Source organism: Triplophysa rosa, linkage group LG11, assembly GCF_024868665.1.
Source record: "Triplophysa rosa linkage group LG11, Trosa_1v2, whole genome shotgun sequence".
In the NCBI taxonomy this organism is placed as follows: domain Eukaryota; kingdom Metazoa; phylum Chordata; class Actinopteri; order Cypriniformes; family Nemacheilidae; genus Triplophysa; species Triplophysa rosa.
This window is the reverse complement of record NC_079900.1, coordinates 5,788,398-5,808,501: the sequence shown is the minus strand read 5'-3', so window position 1 is coordinate 5,808,501 and position 20,104 is coordinate 5,788,398. Positions and strand designations below refer to the sequence as shown.

Sequence of the window (20,104 nt, the reverse complement as noted above, 5' to 3'; positions counted from 1 at the left end):
ACCCCTGCACATGCGCAGTCGTTAATCCGTATACCTTTTCAATGTTGATATTGCATTATAAGCTTGCTGAAAGTTGGATTGTGTACTTGTTGCAAGATGTTGGGGAGCAGTAGCACATGCACTGAGTTTGTTTTCTGGCCATGTTACTGTTAGTTGTGCGTCTTTTTTTAATTTTTTCAACCGCGTTACTGAAGATTTTTAATGGACCCCTATTCAGGGTGTGTGTGGTCCTGATGCTGTGAAGGTGGAAGTGTTATGTAAGGTCTAAGATGATGTCTGTCCTACTTTTAAAAAGTTATCTGTACGTAGGCGGGATGAATGCTGTAGGAACTATTTAGATAAATACATTGAATCTACATTAAGTTAAAATAAATTATAATCAAATTGTGTTGGCCGCTTTCCAAACTGTATGTTGATTCTGGTGACAGGCCTTTCCTCACATTTGAATGCCACCTGATATTGTGTCTGGTGACAGATGACACTCCAAGATGAAACATTACTTCTCTTTACACTTTCAGATAGTATTGATTTATACAGTAAAAATTGATTTCAGTTAATCATACGAATGGTCGTTTGTGGTTTGTTGTTTCAAATTATTTGAAGCTTGTAAGATTGAGATGTGTCTTAAGACATGTATGCATAAGTGTCATTGATCAGCATAGCAGGATAAAGACATGCATACACAATACCCCGCTGTTTATGATCAACAAGCATGACTTCTGCATCACACTTTGTCTGTGTGTGTATAAACTAGGTCAGATGATTCATATTGACAAAAAAAAAAGATGACACAGACTCCTATGGTGCTTTATTTCAGACTGTGTATTAGAGACTTAGATAAACTAGCTTAAACAGATTTTGCCATGTAGAGCTGTATGAAGTTTTACAACTGCATTCTTTTACTGGGTCACACTCAACTCAAACAAAATAATCTGTAAATAACCTTCAATGAAACTCTATGGGAAAAGCATTTGAGAGTTTTGAAAGCTTCAGTGTCTACTAGCTTGCATTTTGGTTAAAAAAATTATTGTAATTATTTTAGACAACACTGTGTTATTTCAATACTTTTATAATAGGGTTTTCAGAGTTCAATATCAAATGGAAACGTTTGCGTGTATGTTTCGAATGTTACTGTGTTTACATGGTCACAACAAGATTAGTTATGTTAAACTAATAAACATAAAGTGATTTTATCACAGTATTTTTATGGTAACATTTATAATATTTAGGTCATGTTTCTGATATTTATTAAAAGCGTGTATATATATATGAAGAGTTTGGTTCCAAAATGAGATAACTCTGTATTTCAAAAATCATGTTTTTATTATGTTATCATGTTTTTATTGTGTTTTATTGTGTTAGTTAGCTGTATTTTTTTTAGTTAGTAACCAACTGCAGTTTGATTGATATTAATTGGAATGCACAATAAAAAAAACATGATTTTGGATCATTTTGGAACCAAACTCTTCATATGGTGCATCTGTGTACCTGACATGGAAAGCGCTTCAGTTCAGACCTTGTTGAACAGGAAATAAAGCAGGTACACAAATCTCGGATCTCTGGTTATTCCCCCTCCCTCCATCCCAATCACTGATTTATTAGAAACTTGATTGTTCATCTGATGTGTGTCGCATTTCTAAAAACAATCACACGGTATGTTACCTGAAGTCAGGGGCGGTTCGAGGGTGAGTGGATATCCGGGGCTTAGCCCAGAGACCTCCACAAATGGTTTCTTATGCAGTGGTGTAGCAAGTCAGGTCTGGGCCCGTATGCAAAAACTTTTAACGGGCCACCTCCGTCTGTTCGCTGCGCATTACTGGACATCGGTTGTTTACTCAGGTTTGTTATTTAAATGTTTATGCTCGTCACTTGCGCTCAAATAGTAACGGAAGACCCCAAGGGAGCGCTAATTCCCAACCGCCAGAAGGAGGGAAAAAGCCTCGGCGCCTAGGGTTGGGTACCGTTCACTTTTTAACCGGTACCAATACATTACCTGGAATTCAGTACCGGTACCAAACGGTACCTTTTTCCGGTACTTTACTCTCGGTGTAATAAAAAAACTGTTATTTCAATGAAAAAAAGTCCAAACCTCTCAATTTCAACATTTTGTTGAATTTGTTTGACATAATCATTTATTTATGCAGTATGATAATTTACCCAAACCATGAGGCCTCCACCATTAACAGACCATTAGATAATATAGAAAAACTAAACTTGAAAAGTCTACAAAAATATTTTTAACAGCATCATTACTGAAAATAACAGATTGATTTGTAATATACAGTTTTAACAGATATACTGAAAGAATTACATAATATATATAAACAGCTGCGCTGTTCACAGCTTCAAACTGCACCTTGACGGTTGGCCTCACTCACCTCTTTCCATCGACCTCTCTACAGTAATCTGTCACTAATAACTTTGTTTTGGGATTTCATGATATGATCTTATTCATTGGTGGACAGAAAACACAAAGCACCTTAACAAACTTAAATGTTCAGTGCAGTGTTACGTGTATGTGTGCCGGCTGCGTCTGAGCGCGCATTTCCTTAAAGCCACAATATGGAATATTTGGACCGCTAGATGGCGCACTTTCGAAACAACAACAAATGACGTTATGTAGGAGAGTGGAATTATGGGATATGTCGTTTTTACCATCCAGAGGCGTAGGGAGATCGCCCATCATGTTCACGGACGAGGTAATGAATTTATTTTATTTTATGTCATCGTAATGAATTAGCTTGCAAGAAACGTGGAATGTAATGCTACGTTAGCCCGCGACTGATATTGGACTTTGTCCATTGATTTTGTAGCGTAATGCTACACAGTTTTACCTGTTTAAAACAGTCATAAAGTCGTTATTTAAAAAGTAAATTTGAACGAACCCACAGCATTTACAAGTTACGTTACTGGCTACATAGTTTTGTGCGACATATACTGTATTTCATAGGGTAACTGCATTCATAACTATTCAAATAATCTGTGCATGAGAAATGTGCTTACTTGTCTATTAAAACACATGCGAGAGCGGAGTCTCTGTCAAGTCCAAGTTGGTCGCGAAGCTCTCTCCATTTAGAAAACGCCACGCCGATATTAATCCTTGTTTATTTCTTCGTTTGTCCATAAGCCTGCTTGCCTCGTTTGGCCTACGTTTACACTTTTTTTACACGCCAAAGAGTAATCGTGATCCATAATAACAGAACAACAGATGCTGCGTCCCAGATGCTGTATAACCACTTCCGCATTTGTGTGTTGCCGTAGTTTCTACAACCGGAAACTGAGGGTTGTGCGGAGCACCGGATATTAAGTCACTGATATGCGACAAATGCAAGGGAGACAAGGGACGGGCCATTATTTTAAATAGGAATTTCTCTGGATTTGCACATTCTTGGGAACAATTGGGATAATGTAAGTACACAACTGCATGAAATATTTCACACTGTGCAAGTGATTTTTGGATATTTCATAACAAAATTCTTCCATATTGTGGATTTAACGCGAGTGTATGCTTAATTTTCTAAACAAGAACAAGTGAAATAAATAATATTAATATGATAACCTTATTGTAGCGAGGAAGGCGGGGACGAGAGCTGTGGGGCAGGAAGGCGGGGCCGGTGGCGTGAGTGATAATGAGTATCGGCTGTACGCGCACCGGTCCCGCATGCCTCACGGGGAGCTAGGGAGCATAAGAGGACGAGCGACGGGACTGCCGACGAGAGAGGACCGGGCCTGGAAATGTTGTTTTATTTATTTTTGTGTGGCCGGCAGTCGATCGTGAGGTGGCTGCCGGCCTTTTACTTCCGTGTTATTGTTTGTTTATTTTTGATTAAAGTTTATTGTTTAAATGTTCGCCGGTTCCCGCCTCCTTCCTTCCCTACATTGAACTTTGTTACACATATGTAGAGTCGAGTGTTTATTTTCATTTTGTACGTTGATTAAGACAGACTGCTTTACAGTAGTTGCGGTTGTATTTTCGCTTTGCGTGAAGTAAAATGATCTCTCTCTCTCTCTCTCTCACCCGATGCGTTCTCAGGTACCGAAATTTGGCACCGAGTGATTTAATGTGAATCGATACTCTGTAGTACCGACGTAATTCGGTCGGTGCCCTTAAAAGTCCGGTACCCAACCCTATAGGCGCCAATGGTCCTGTGGTTAGTGCGTGGACATATAATGCCAGTGTACTTCCAGCCCATCACGAGTTGGATTCTAGGGCTGCACGATATTGAGAAAATATGCGATTTTGTTATCGAAAATTGTGATAACGATATTTCTTGCGATATAACATTTCCTAGAGAAATGCTATTTTTTTATTATTTATATATATATTTAATTATTATACTGAAATAAACAGGTAATATATATTCTTCTGATGTAATTAAATCTAATTCAGGCTAAAAAAAACTATCGAGGAAGAGGCAAACATTTAGACTTAACACTACAGTGTGTGTTCAATTCAACAGGACTTTTATTTTGATGGGTTTTCTGGGAAGGCTCAAGTTTTTGTGTGTTTGCCAATAGCTTCACTCAAACAGTAAAACGCTCGTAAAATAAACTCTCAGAGCAACTCTGGAGATGAAGTTCATGTGTTCATATCCTCATACAGTGCAACACAGATAAATCCTCGACCATCACCCGTGTTGAATGTTAAACTATGCACATAATTCACTCAGACACGCAGAACAGCCAGATGACATTGAAATAACAGGATTCCGCGTTCGTATCTGGATTCCCGTCTCGAGCGTATTTTGCGGGCCCCACTCCCCTGTCTCTAACCCAGTGGGTCCCAAACTTTTTGAAGGCAAGGCACCCCTTTGTAGTGTTTTTTTCCCATGGCACCCCAACCCTGATTTAACTAAATGTACATGCGTACATACATATATAAAAACAACTCCGCAGCACCGCGAGACCCCTCTTCGACAGCATGTCCCTCCTTCCTCCCGGGTTTTGGCACCACTGTAATATAGCTCAATAAAACGGAAGGAAGGAGGCGGGAACCGGCGAACAATCAAACATTTTAATTCAAAATATATAAACCATAAACAGCAATAAAACAGGCCGGCAGCCCCTCACGGACGACTGCCGGCCACACAAACATAAACACAAAAGTAACAAGCCGGCAGCCCCTCGCGGGCGACTGCCGGCAACACGAACATAAACAAACTTAAACAAAACTTAACTAATGTCCGGGCCCGGTCCTCTCTCGCCATATTCTCCTGCCGTTCGTCCTTTTATGCTTCCGCTCTCCTCCGTGAGAGATACGAGGCCGGAATGACGCCCAGCTGACACTCATTATCAATCGCGTCCCGGCCCGGCCTCGCTTCTTCCTCCCACGGCTCTCGTCACGCCTCCCTCGTCACACGCTACAATATTGAAATTTATTTTAGTTCGGTTCGTATTCACAAGGCAATATTTCCAAACGGACCAAACTTTGTTAATAAAAGTCACGTGCGAGTAAACTCCCCTTCGATTGGTCAGAGTGCATCTGTATATCTTCCGGCCGGTAACGCGAGTGATAATGAGCGTCAGCTGCGCGTTGCACCGGTCTCGCGTCTCTCACGGCGGAGCTCGGGAAGCATAAAAGGAGGAGAAGGACGAGAGAGAACCAGGCCTGGATTTTATGTTATGTTTTATTGTGTTTGTGTGGCCGGCAGTCGACTGTGAGGGAGCTGTCAGCACTTTACTTTCGTTTTGTTGTTTGTTTATTTTATTAAAAGTTTGGTTTAACGTTTGCCGGTTCCCGCCTCCTTCCTTCCTTACTTTGAGCATTGTTACAGGGAGCCATTAGCAAAACAATCCCTTTTGCGTCACGCAACTTTATATAATTACCCATCATACATTGTGATACAGTCTGGTTCGTTGGTCCGTTGGGTAGGATGGCTTTCACACGTCTACCGAACCGCTCCAGAGTTCGTTTGCAATCGGGTCGAGACCACCTTGTTCAGGCGGTCTCGGAGCGATTGTTTTGGGGCGGATCCTAGCGCGATTGCCGTGTTCACATATGCCACATATGCCTCTGACGTTCTTTTCACACTCTCTTACGAAGAAGGACCCACTCACATTTGCCCATGGGTAGATGCGCAAAAGATGCAAAATGTAAACGGCGATACAAAAAAGTGATTTGTACACTCAACTCAACTTTATTTATATAGCGCTTTTTACAATTTTCATTGTTACAAAGCAGCTGTACATGAGACATATTGACTATAAGCAAAACAATTAAAGTTATACCTGTAAAAACAAGAAAAAGGTGAAAAGACAGACATACCCACATACAAAACACTCCACACACAATATGCACACGTACTAACACACACACACGGATGCGCAGACACAGACAAGCATGCACACACACATCTGGTTTATTATCTCCGTGGGGACAGTCCGTAGGCGTAATGTTTTTTATACTGTACAAACTGTATATTTTATCCCCTAGCCCAACCCCTAAACCTAAAGATCGTAGAAAACTTTTTGCATTTTTAGATTTTTAAAAAATATCGTTCTGTACAATTTATAAGCTTTTTTGCCCATGGGGACCTCAATTTTGTGTTGGTGTGCATTCAGGTTTAGGTCCCCACCGGGAAATAAAAACATGAACACACAGACAAGCACGCACGCACGCACAGTGAAAGCACACATTTAAGATAAAGGAGAGAGAAACACAGGTCAAATATTAAACAGACTATAAATTCCTATATGCAATATTATTTTAAAGTAAAACTTTAAAATTCTAAAGCAGCCCCCCCGGCCAAGAAAATAGTGCAAAACAGTATGCAAACGGTGGCGAGGAACCCAAAACTCCAATCGATAAAAAAAACCTCAGGCGAACCCAGGCCCAACCAGGGGATTCCAGTTCCCCTTTGGCAAAAGCTGCTGCCTCTGCACAAGCTCCACTGAGCTTGCACAACAAGGCTAAATAAAAATAAATAAACTTACTAATAAGGTAAATTATAGATTTAAGATTATCATTAATAATCTAATAGCATTTGAAATTTTGTAGTGAAGACGTGTCAAGTCACCGTGTCCTTCTTTATCCAGCTCTATCATCTCAGCTCTTGTCAGGTCGCCGCTTCCCATTCTCTGCTCTACCATCAGGTCTGGGCATGAACTGCATCCTGCTCGCTGTGGTAACCTTGGCACAATGAGACAAGACTGGCTGAGAGTAGAGTACTGTTCTGCACTCTTTGATGCAACAAGTACATCAGTTGTGTTCCTGGTTCCGGTTGATCTAACTAGTGCAGCCTAAACCCTCAGAGGATTTATATTATGGAAGTGTAGTGTATGCAAGATTAAAAAGATGCGTCTTTAGTCTAGATTTAAACTGACAGAGTGTGTCTGCCTCCCGGACAGTGCAGGGAAGACTATTCCAAAGTTTAGGCGCTAGATAGGAAAAGGATCTACCACCTGCACTTGATTATGAAATTCTAGGTATTACCAACTGACAGGACGCCTGAGAGCGTAATGCACGTGAAGGACTGTAATACAAGAGGAGTTCACTCAAGTACTGAGGAGCTAAACCATGTAGGGCTTTATAGGTAATAAGCAAGATTTTAAAGTTAAGGCGATGCTTTATAGGTAACCAGTGCAAGGTTGACAGAACCGAGCTAATATGTTCCTACATTTTGTACGTGTAAGAACTCGAGCTGCCGCGTTTTGGACCAGTTGGAGTTTTTGTAATAAGCCTGCAGGGCAACCACCTAACAGTGCATTACAGTAATCTAGTCTTGATGTCATGAATGCATGCATTAACTTCTCTGCATCTGACATTGACAGCATATGACGTAGTTTATATATACAATATATTCTTAATTTTACAGGTGTTGGCGAAGTGGCTCTCAAATGACAGATTACTATTGAATAGAATGCCAAGATTCTTAGCTGACGACGAGGGCTTTATGGAACATCCGTCAATAGTTAAGCAGTATTCTTGGTTGTTACGTATGGCGGTTTTCGGTCCAATAAGTAACACTTCTGTTTTGTCACTCATCCAGTTTTTAGCATACATCACTGTTAAGATTACTATGCAGAAGTTTTAAGATTACTAGCGCCACCACTGCCTGAAGTTATATCAGAAGAACAGAGTGATTTGATCATTTTGGACAGTAAAGAGCGTCTGTTGCATGCCAGTGGATGGAATTAAAATGGTTTTGTGACAAATTACTGGAAATCAAACCCAACATTCACACTGCAATGCAATGCCCTCAGTTGAGCTACAGAAACATCAAATGAAAAGTGTACTGCAGTTTTTACAAGCTATTACATTGTAATAAAAAAATTATAAAGATGAACTTTGCAAATTTTACACATTAAAACCAAGAATTTATAATAGGAAAAAGAAGTGTTGTTGTGTTATAAATTCAATCCCCACTGTCCTTGTATTCAACTGTAAATTTGACAGTACTTTTTCTTCACTGCCTACTGGCGTGGCTGCGGCGTTCTGGATTCTAAGCGTCAGCTGGCACTGTGGGCCACATGGGTGAGTACCAGGTGGTGGTGTAGGACACACCTGGCATGGATTAGCCACCTGCCGCTGTTCCGAGGTACCGAATGTACAGCAATGATATTCTGACCCCGTGTCCTCATCTTTTGTCTGAAGCGTGCAGTCTTAAACTGTTGCTGTTTATGCGACCACATGGTCAGTTTCAGCTTCATAATGCTGTATAAAGTACCGACCGTTGAAGCCTCTCACACCGTTGTTGAGCGTTCGAGAGGGTGAATTTGCGCCAGGGGGAGAATTTGCATTTTGACCCAGATATACAATCAAGTGGATCGACCACATTTTTACAATTCAAAGACATGAGAGAAGCCACAGTGTGAAAGACAGGTGCATTATTTCATTGTGCTTGAAATTTATGTATTGTTTAGAAGAGTGATGTAAGAGAAATGTGTCATCTGAGGTTTTTTACAGGATTAAGAGATAATAACAAGGACTAATAAATAAATAAAATGTTTTCTGTGGAAGCCGTGACCATAGCACATGTTCGGGTGATGATTTTAATACTGGCCAATGACAGAAACGCAAAAATTTCCATAAGCCCCCAAACCCGTTTGGTTATAAACAATCTAGATTAGATTTTTAAAGGTCTGCTAGATTGAAGTTGGATAAGTGTATCAGGAAGGCTGTAACTTCTGCATAGTAATCTTAACAGTGATGTATGTTAAGTGATTCCAGTAAGTGCTGATCGTGCAGTTAGTTCCCAGCATTAGAGCATCTGTTTCCCATAAAGGTCAATAAATCATATACATTAAGTTTATGTGTGTAGAGAGATCTGCGTCCTCGAGCTGTGATGAGTGTCTGTCTGACCTTTCCATCAGGATGTCCGATCGTTTTTAAGTTCTGATCTCTCGTCATACACTCATATAACCACCTTAACAGTTAACAAAAGCAAAAAACATAACACCTTGTGTTACACTGATTTTACAACAATACTGTAGTACATTTTCCTATATGGATTAGGTTGGTTGCATTCAGTAAGCAACATCGGAGCTTGGCACATTGATATCAAATGTTAATAGGTTATTTAAGTAGACTTGGTCTTGTATAACTTATATAAACTTGTCATGAGTTGAAAATGCGATTTCTGAGATACTTCATAGATAAGCAGAACACGCCACTCAATCATTTTCTTTATGACATCATTCATCACCATGGTGACATATTCCACTCAGATGGTCTGATGAGCAGAAGCAAGCATGACTCACCGGTTTAGCACATGACTAAGCTGTTATCAGCACAGAAACGGTCCTGAAAAATCTGATATCGCTATCGAAACTAAAGCATTTGCCTACGTGTTTTAAGGAATAGTTCGTCCAAATAAAAGTTAAAGTACTTAAAGGGATACTTCTTCCAAAAATGAAATTCTGTCATCATTAAAGGGATATTTCACCCAAAAATGAAAATTCTGTCATCATTTACTCGCCTTCGAGTTGTTCCAAATCTATATTAATTTATTTGTTCTGATGAACACAGAGAAGGATATTAAGAGTGCTTATAACCAGACAGATTTTGCCCCCCATTGATTACCATAGTAGGAAAAAATACGATGGTAGTCAAAAGTGCCCCAGAACTGTTTGCTGTCCTACATTCTTCAAAATGTCTTCTTTTGTGTTCAACAGAACAACAAAACCCGATAAAGTATTTTTTCCTACTATGGGAGTCAATGGGGGGCGAGATCTGTTTGGTTATAAGCATTCTTCCAAATATCTTTCTCTGTGTTCATCAGAACAAAGAAATGTATACACATTTGGAACAACTCGATGGTGAGTAAATGATGACAGAAGTTTCATTTTTGGGCGAAGTATCCCTTTAAACACCCTTGTGTCATTGTAAACCTGTAAGTTCTTATTTTTGACAGAAAGTGGCTCTCTTTACATACTATATAAGTACATACTGTGGTGACTTTGTCTTTCAAGCTCCAAAAAATGAAATGATCTGCTCCATATAGTTGTATTGCTGAAGCTTGCAAATTTCCCAATAAGAGAGCTGAATTTCGTGCTGAATTTCTCTGTTATTCAAAGCAAAGTAACAGGAGCTTCCAGTAATCCTTGGCTTTTTCTAAAGAAAGTATGATAATCCTGAGTGGATTCTGAAACTTGAGATCTGTTTCTCTGAGAAGTTTTTGTTGAAGCCCACTGAGAAAGCGAAATAAGATTATCGTAGCTATTTCAAAGAAAGCAGTAACTTGTTAGGAAGACGGTGGAAACGGGAACATTTATTTATTCGCAGAACATTTAAAGTTCCAGACTTTCTAAAATTATGCTTCAGACGTCCTAGATCTCGAAGATTCCCCATTTAGATGTATTTGATTTTGCTTCAACATTTCATATGGCCTATATTTTATCAGCAGTTACTGTACATTATGCTATAAGACAGTATGTAACCATTGTTCAAGTTTAATGTTGTCAAACTAATTATGATGTTTGCAGCTGGGATTTCTCATTGTAGTCTACCCAAAGTGCAATGAATTGGAGCTCATTAGTAGATGTGGCTGTGACTGAATTTTGCGTTACCGTGTGTTTATGTAGATCAAATACCATCGCAACCTGTCGCTGTAAAGATGATGCTGTGTGTGTTACGATGTTACCATGGTGATGGTGTTTCTCAGAGTTTGTTACTGTTGTTTTAAACACTCTATTGCAGGGAGATTATATAAACCCTCTCAGTCTTCTGATAGGATGTGCTCTGTGAATATGATGGATGGATGCCTTTTGGGAATATGAGTCATGACTTTCTGTTACAGTACAACATGACAATGTACTTTTTCCTGGAAACTATCCTTTCATATTTTCTGGAAAACATCACCTTGTCCTGTTTAAGAGACACCGACCTTTTCCGCAAACAAAGATGAGGTTAACAGAAATAATCATTTGTTCTCTTTTCCCCCCTCAGGATTGTTTATTTTCCTCTGTCTTTAACCATGGCGACAGTGGATGGCCCATTAGGGGACGAGTCAAGTTCGGCTAACTCCAGTCCCCAGAGTGAAGTTGTAACCAGTGAGCTGCAAGAACTGTCTCTTCACCCCGCCCCCAACTTGCTTCCTATTCATGAGAGGAAGAATGGTGAGATTCTATTAATCGTGTGTTAAAGATAAAACCTGAGAGTTTTGAAGAATGTAGCATGTCATGACAAAATCTAAGTTGATCGTCTTTACTTTGGCTCATTGCATGTGCTTTTATGGCATGTCACCGCCCGTTAGCTAATAATGCTTTCTAGTGTTAATTGCATGACTAAGTTAGCATCTTTTAAAATTTCAAGTTTTGATCAGGAACTAATGTCTCAAAAAAATGAGACCGAACTGGACATTTACATGTTTTAATCCAGACATCACTGTTAAATGGAGAGTGTTTTCAATTCAGCATGTTCTTTGAACTCTACTGCCACTTAGTGCATCGTATTAGTATTGCAGTTTATTATGAAGGGCTATAAGAATGGCTGAGATGAGTTAAGCTACATACACAGTCTTACTGTCATGTTAGTAAGTGAGTAGCTTTTTAGAAGAAGCTTTCAACCAGCCATTAGCAGTGTGCTTTAAAGCACATTGTTGAGGCTAATGGATTAGAGAGAATTAGTTAATAATATGAATATTGAATCTAAACTAGCAGCGAGAGTTGACATATCCATTGTAGCATTATGTACTGCTTAACATTGACCAACAAGAATCCTAAAGGACCATAAAAATATTATATTGTAATATGCACCTGGCTTAAATTCAAAATCAAATACTTTTGGTCACAACTTAAGCTTCACGGAAGACCCTCTCAGACGTCTGTATTATAGCAAAACTAATAATCAAGTACCCTTCTATCAGGTCGTTTTCAGAAGTGCTAAGTTTGTCTATAAGCACACGCGTCTAATTGCACTATTTCTCTCCTCCACAAACGCTTTGCAGTTTCACACTTCAACGTGTTAAACAGAACCGACTCTGCTCGCGTTTGCTAAAAACGGCTCTCTGAAACACCTGCTGAACGGGGGGATTTTACACCTGATCGCGAGGATCTGTCATTTCGGCTGTCAGACTTATATCAGACACTTTCTGTAGACTCAGCACACAGCGATTATGATGTTGGTTGTACTGTCGCCAGGAAGTCAAACCATTTTCAGGAAGTGGTGTTTCTGAGATTTTATTTCATATGTAATTCTGTAAAACACACTTTTCTGACCAAGTGTTTTGTTCTGCCAGTACCGAGAGGTCAGCGAGTGTAGAGTGGGCCGCTTTAATAAAACACGCACCACTCAGCAGAAGTGTGTGTGTGTGTGAGTGGGTTGAGTGTGTGAGTGACTGAAGGAACAGCTGCAGTCGAGTTGCACACACACACACACACACACACACACCCTCCGGATGGCTCAATGCTACCACCGCATCAGCAAGAGCTCTGGATCTTTGATGTTTTCTTCACGTCAGATTTATCTCCCATCTTATTTTTTATTTATTTCTCTTCCACCGTCTTCTGCGCATTTATTTCTTTCATTTGGATGCCTGCGAACAGACGTGCAGAAGCTCTGGGTCGTCTTGGACTTTGAATGACTGAAGTACACACAATATGAAAGGCAGTTACAGCTTGGGACTTTGAGACTGGCTGAATAGCGTTGCCAAGTTAAAAACGTAAACATCCTTCTGTAGGAAAAACACTGAGGTGCGTCGTTTTGCAGCTGAAAGATTTATTTACCTTCAAAACCCGATCGCCATGCTGGACATCAGCTCGTGCCTTCACATTGACCCCGCCCCTTTTGGATCTCCTCCAATTGGCCATGGCGTGGAGGATCAGGCTGCCCGACTGGACCGTGCACGGCGCGCTTGCCTGAGTCTGAGAGAAGGTGTGGAGGCCTGTTGCATGCATGCGTTCAGACAAACACACACATTAGCGGTGTTTGTTGCAAGAATCACTAATTCTATTGCTTATACTTGAGGTTGGAGATATGAACCAATACCCTACTCCTAAATATCAAACTTTGTGATTATTCAACTTGTTGAAATGACGTGTGCTGTTGTTTTTCTGATGATCAGTCTTGCCTGGTTGATGATCAAATTCCCCGTAAAATCCTATAGATTTACATTAAATGAGGAACCCAAGCCTCATGATTTATGTTACGTTTGTGCGATTCTACGTTCTGTGGTTGACATGAACCAGAAATCCTAAAACCTTTTATTCTAAATCAGTGCTTTCCAAACTGTGGGCTGCAGCGGTGTTGTAGGCTTAAGGTTTTTGCACATACAGTCCGAAAAGTTCGTATGCGTTTTTTCGTATTTGGCTCTCATTTGTACGGTGTCTCTGAATTGTCAAAACGCCTCTCAAAATGCTTGCTAGTACGGATGAAAATCGAACCCAGTCCGAATTTTTTTATGACGGACGAAAATATCGGTGGCTGCGTGTAAATGTGATTGACACAACTCGATGTGCAATGGCCTTTAGGCTAAATCAAATTTTAAAAGAATTATTTTAAAAATATGGGTAACACCTTACAATAAGGTGTTATTTATTAACAGTAGTAAATGCATTAGCTGACAAACATTAATAAACGCTGAAAAACTAAATTGATCATTGGTAATGTTAATTAATGTTACACTTATTTTTGTTAGTTCATGGGGCATAAAGTAATGTTAACAGACATTTTATTTTAAAAATGTTTTAGTAAATGCTGATTTTTACACACTCAAAAAAAAAGTTGTTGAACGAACTTAATTAAATTAAGGAAAACTTTTCCACGAAATTGAATTACATTTCTCCAACAAAATCTAATTTGTTTGAAACGATTCTTTATGAACTTATTTTTTTTAGTAGTCTTGATTAAATTCATTTGTGTCATATACATGCATATTTTTCATAAAACCAATATAAAAAAGCAATTTTATCAAATAGATTATTTAATGAAAGCACTCAAGAACATTTTTTTTATATTATACATTTTTAACATTAATTAGACATTACTTCATTTAACTTCAATAAGAAGATATGGAGTTAATAGAACTCAACAGAAATGCAAATAAAGGATCGTAACCGCCCACGACCTAACCAAAGGCAACGCTTTTCTGAACAATTGTAACCACAAAACTCAAAAATATAACAAACTCTTCAAAACCTTAAAGATAAATGAACATTAAACACTAACAAGTGTCTCTTTTTACTGAAAAATGCATAAAATAACACTTATTTAAGAAAATCACCAACAAAATGCATTTATACGCAAAGCATGCTGGGAAATAGTTCTCTGCCCAATTGTAACTGTTTTATGTTAACACAACACAACTCCTTTATGTTGTCCCAACATGAATGGATTCAGTTATATGACTAAACATAAAAAAATCATGTTGTGACCAAATTTTCCAAAAGTTGTGTTGATTTAACTTAAGCAAGTTAAGTAAATTGAACAAGCAGCAAAAATCATTTTTTTAAGTGCATGAACTAAGATTAAAAAAAGCTTTAGAACTATTTTTCATTGTTAGTTCATGTTAGCTAATGCATTAACTACTTGTTAACGAATAGCACCTTATTGTAAAGTGTTACCAAAATACGGTTATGAATTTTACTGCAAAAATTCGTTTTTTTATGTAGGACCTGTTACCCACTTCAATGCAGTTTAATTGTAACAAAAACAATACATTTATCATTTTGCCTTCATTAGAATATGATACGCAAATTTTGTGGTAGTGTACATGAAAAAATACTGTAGTGTACTTGGATAACTATAGTAAACTTAAACTGTATTAAAGTGTAGTTTACTATAGTAAATATAAAAAGTTTACTACAGTTTACTATAGTTAATGCTACGGTATTTCTTAAGTGGGAAGGCAAACCCTTACAAACTATATCTATAATGTATATTATTATAATATAATTTATATGAAATATGATCTACCTGTATTCGATTAATATAACTGAACTACCATGACAAAAAAATAGGAAGGCCTTGGTGCTTTCGATAAGTTTCGGGGGGCCTTAACCCTCTGAAATTTAGGAAGCTCTGTCCTAGATCAAGTGTTAACTCATGCACATACTGTACTTTAACTGCAGATTTAGGTTACTTGCCGGTTGCAATTGGAGACGTGAGCCATAATTTACATTGATATCCCCAGTAACTCACCAGGAGCACAGAGATCTTTCACTCAGATGAAATGGGATCATTCTCAAAGTTTAATTGTGGGTGTTGACCATCAGGTAAAAGGTAAAACAAGGTATAACTTCTGATTACCATGGTTAAATGTGACTATGGTTTCAATACAACAAGTTCATGTTCATGTAAAAACTAAAAAGTAAACTCATTTAGAAACAGAAATGAGAACTGATATAGTTTCTGAAGAAAGTGTGAGTGGCGTTTTTAAACAAAAACTTTCCACCATGATGCTGTGATATTGTGGGTGGACGTTTCTATGCAGTTGGTAAGGTGAGATTTTAGTGTGTTGCTATGTGGTTGCTAAGGTGTTCTGGGTGCGGTTAGATGGGTTCTTACTCACCCGAGTCAAAAGAGCCTGCCCCCAACTTTTTTATGCTATTTTTCCCCCGATTATGCCTCATGTCCCCTCTCCCAAGATTCAGTACATATCTAAAACATTTCTGACAAAATACCAGTTGCAACAGGTAGTTTGACTATAGTAAAAGGATATGACAGAAAAGAAAGTGCTGAGATGAAGACAAACCCTCAGCGTTGCGAGAGTTTTGAGTCGAGCTAGATTCATGCCCGTGAAACCATTTATTTCCTGCCCTTCGGATCTCTGCTACTGTCAACACGTTTACCACGACTGTGCGGATGATGTGTTTTGGCAGCATTCCGCGTTTTGCCATTTGCGGTGCGAGCTGCTGGAAGAACAATATCTGACACTGAAGAAAGATTCACACGCTCCTTTCCGACAATTTCGCTCGACCGACCCTAGATCTTGATTAGGGGTCATTAGCCCCAGTTCACTTGTTTGCAGTGGGTCAGACCCTCACTGTTGATTTTTATCACGTCTGTTAACGCTGTTGTCGCCTTTGAACCCTTACACGCGCTACCTTTCAGGCTTCTCGATGTCATCTCCCCACAGGATCTTTATTGACCTCGAGCCAGATCGCTGTTTAGCAGCCCAGCAGCTGTTGTGATGAGCTAATGGCAGATCACGATTAGCTCCACGACAGGTGCAACACTGGCTCCGTTCCACATGACATGCAGCAGGGCAACAGGTGCCGAAGACGCTCTGATAATAAATATAACCGTACGGACCAGTTCAGGCCTCAACCACAACAGTCCGAACAGACGTTTTAGATTAGAAGTGCTTGTGTTATAAGAGTGTGCGAAGCTACTATTTTCACATCATAAGTGTAATTTATATGTTTTCCCAGCCGGTCTTAGTTTTAACTGGCTTTTGGTTTTTGTAATGACAAAGAACTGTGGAAATTTAGAGGGAGAAGAGGAATTATTTTAAACAAAATAAGTTCTGATTAGGTTTATATAATAAAAAAATATTAAATTCTAAATCATTTGTAAAATGTGAATATGGTTTGGATTTTTAAACATTGTTGTTTAAAGGTCCAGTGTATGAAATTTAGCGACATCTAGTGGTGAGGTTGCGAATTGCAACCAACGGCTCACTTCACCCCTCCTCCCCTTTCGAAGCACCATGGCGGCTGACACAGGACTAAGATGTCTTGCTTCTTTGCAGAAGGAGAAAAAGTATTTACGAAACGCGCTCTGGTGAATTCCATTCAAGGGGATTCACCATGTTATGTATGTAGTAGGGATGGGCTGATAGACATGAGTATAACATCAGAATAACTGTGAAGCTTACGCTGTATAAAGAGAACATGCAGTCTGCGCGGCCCGCGTTGTATAAAGAAGACTTTATAACTATTTTATTGAATATAACGCGCTGTATAAAGAGAACACGCACTCTGCACAGCCCGCGTTGTTATAAAGAAGACTTTATAACTCTTTTATTGAATATAACATCAGAATAACTGTGAAGCTCGCGCTGTAAAAAGAAGACGCATGTCTGCGCAGCCCGTGTTGTATAAAGAAGATGTGCCTCACTTTATAACTCTTTTATTGAATATATCATCAGAATAAGAATACAATCTAGCCTCACTTTATAACTGTGAAGCTCGCACTGTACAGATGACACGTCTGAATTGATAACTGCCCAGCTTGCGCTGTATGAAGATGTATCTCTGCGCAGCTTGTGCCAGACACGCCTTACTTTATAATGCCACAAGGCGATGTCATCGTCCATTGCAATGTTTCGCTGTAGTCATCGTCTGATGCCAATTTGGTAGACATCGCCCAACCCTAGTATGTAGATAGAAATAGCTCATTCTAAGGTAATAAAAACGTAACTCTTCATTATGTAAGGTCTTTATACACCTCTGAAGACATAGTTATGTATGTTGTATTGGATTTATGGCAATAGATCCTCCAAAAAATTACACACAGCACCTTTAAATCTATTGGCTTACTATTTTTATATTTCTGTGCATTTGCGATTACCGCAAATGTTAATACTTTGAAATGTATTATTATCTTTTAGAGTAATTGACAGGTATTCAGTGTATTTTAGCAGGTTTTACAGCACTTTCACTAAAATATGCATTTAAATGTTTACTCTGTTCCACCACATGGTTAGATGTGACACCAGAGTGCACATTTATCAAAATGTCAGATGCAAAACCACAGTGAAAGTTTCGCCTCATATCAGATTATTAATCTTAGAGAGAGGGTTCCAATCCCCCCACCCCTTATAGTTGCATGTCTGTTACGTGAACAACTTGGGTTTGCTTTCATATAAATGTTTGATATCTCCAGAGATGCTTTGCGTTACTATCCACCAGAGATGTTTGAAGTCTATGAATATATGGTCGCCGATTGTCAAGAACTCAATGTTTTCAATCTTTGATTTGGAGACCATTTGATGGCTGCAACTCTTCGTCGACTGTGGTTTAGCTCATTGCTTAAAGTATTAGCACATAGACGTTTGCCACATTAAAAGTATAATTCTAACTTCAGCTCAAACTAGCACTGTAATTGACAACCTCTTCCTGTGGTGAGCTGTGGAAACATCTCGCACACTTGCTTCTGTTTTTAAATGAAACAGGAAGAGGAAGTACATTTTACCATAGTCTGAACTCTCTCCTCGCTCACTGATAAGCTCAGTGGGCTGTCAGGAAGAGCTTGTCGGAGTGGAGAATGAAGGAGACACATCAAGCTGCTAAATGGGTACTTTACCAACTCGTATGTCTTCTGTCATTCTGTATTTAATTAAATTTAATTGTAATTTTTGTAATTGTGTTTTTTTCTGAATATGGGGAAACGCCTTACAGCAATATCCTACATCACAGCATATCATACAAAATAGTATTGTTTCCTTATTTTAGATGTATTTCGAGAGATTTGAAAGTTGTACTTGAACAAGACGTGCCTTCAGGTGTGCTTTGCGTGCTATTACAGTGTACGGAATTGTTCCGCATTGTATATTTGTATAGTTCTGTATCATGTACTTTTGATTCGTGTAGAATTGCTGATGTTGCAACTCAATGAACTGTCAGTCAGTCTTTCTATTGATGCATATGTGCATCGATGAGTTATTTATCAGATTCTTAATGTTAGTCATATTGTTACGTGAGTAATAATTGGACTACATATAAGGTCTAGTGTGTTACCTTTTCAACAAGTCCGATCGATTTGAATTGTGTTTTTAAACTTGTTAGTTTTTCCTAGGTGATAATTGACTCCATATGCTTTACTGTCTTATTTTTACTCTAGTGCTTCAACTCAAACTTCAACGGAGGAGGACTCGAGAAGAACTGGTTAACCAGGGGATCATGCCACGTAAGAAATTTTGACACCCTACTACCACAAGTTGATCTAAATCGTTATTTGGTTTTTTAAGATCTGCAGGTAGCTCTGTTGTCAAATTTGTGCTGTGCTTTTAAGAAGTGTTGCAACTGTGATCTTCATCCTGGTGTGAACCCGGATGAAATCTAGATGTCTTGTGGTTCAGGTTGGCAGGTTTAGTTTCTCTCATCCTGCCTGTGATGCTGATTTGGTTTGGTAAATGTAAGATTGAGTCAAAGTCACTTCCTTTGCGAGTGGTTTTTCACTGAACTGCATCAAAGGTCGGACCATTCATAGCAAAACTAGACTTGTTTGGCTCAAACTGTCGGTTCACTGCCATTCTGATGGCTTTTAGCACTTGATTTTTGTCAAATACTTGTGGCTGCATCTTGTGTTGTGTGTTGGCTGGAGATGGATGATTCTGTCAAGTTATTTTGGAAAATATTTGCTAAAGAAGAATTTCTGGATGACCTGAATGCTTAATGATGAGGTAACTGCGAATCGACACCCACACGTGGAACATTTTAAGCTCCTTTTGAGGCAAAAACTTCCAAATATCACGAATTGAAGTAAGTGCCGCGCTGGTTCCCTCGACCGAAAGCATTTTTCCCATAGACTTTTAGAAGATCATTAAAAATAAGCTCTGTGATTAACAAATGTTCATGATGTTTACACGTTTTGTCTATCAAGATCATCTTAACAAATTAACACAACATTTGTTACTTTTGAAGCAGAAATTCAATCGGGAAAAGTAAAAAGCTAACACGATGCTATAAACTGACTACATTTAAGGTCGCTCGATATCAACAT

The 20,104-nt window shown here is 38.9% G+C and overlaps 1 protein-coding gene across 6 annotated transcripts in view; it reads left to right on the top strand.

The window, feature by feature from the left end:
- The window catches only part of mrtfaa (myocardin related transcription factor Aa), a 38,534-nt gene that overhangs the window by 115 nt on the left and 18,315 nt on the right, over nt 1-20,104 (top strand). For 3 of the 6 annotated variants that reach the window (XM_057347214.1, XM_057347216.1, XM_057347213.1), the window contains exons 2-3: nt 11,387-11,556; nt 19,223-19,288. In XM_057347214.1, the coding sequence (XP_057203197.1) occupies nt 11,415-11,556; nt 19,223-19,288 (208 nt within the window). In that variant the 5' untranslated portion in view covers nt 11,387-11,414. Of the gene's footprint in view, nt 1-11,386; nt 11,557-12,847; nt 13,313-18,580; nt 18,692-19,222; nt 19,289-20,104 lie in introns of those variants that run through there. The other 3 variants (XM_057347215.1, XM_057347219.1, XM_057347217.1) reach the window with 3 other exon arrangements.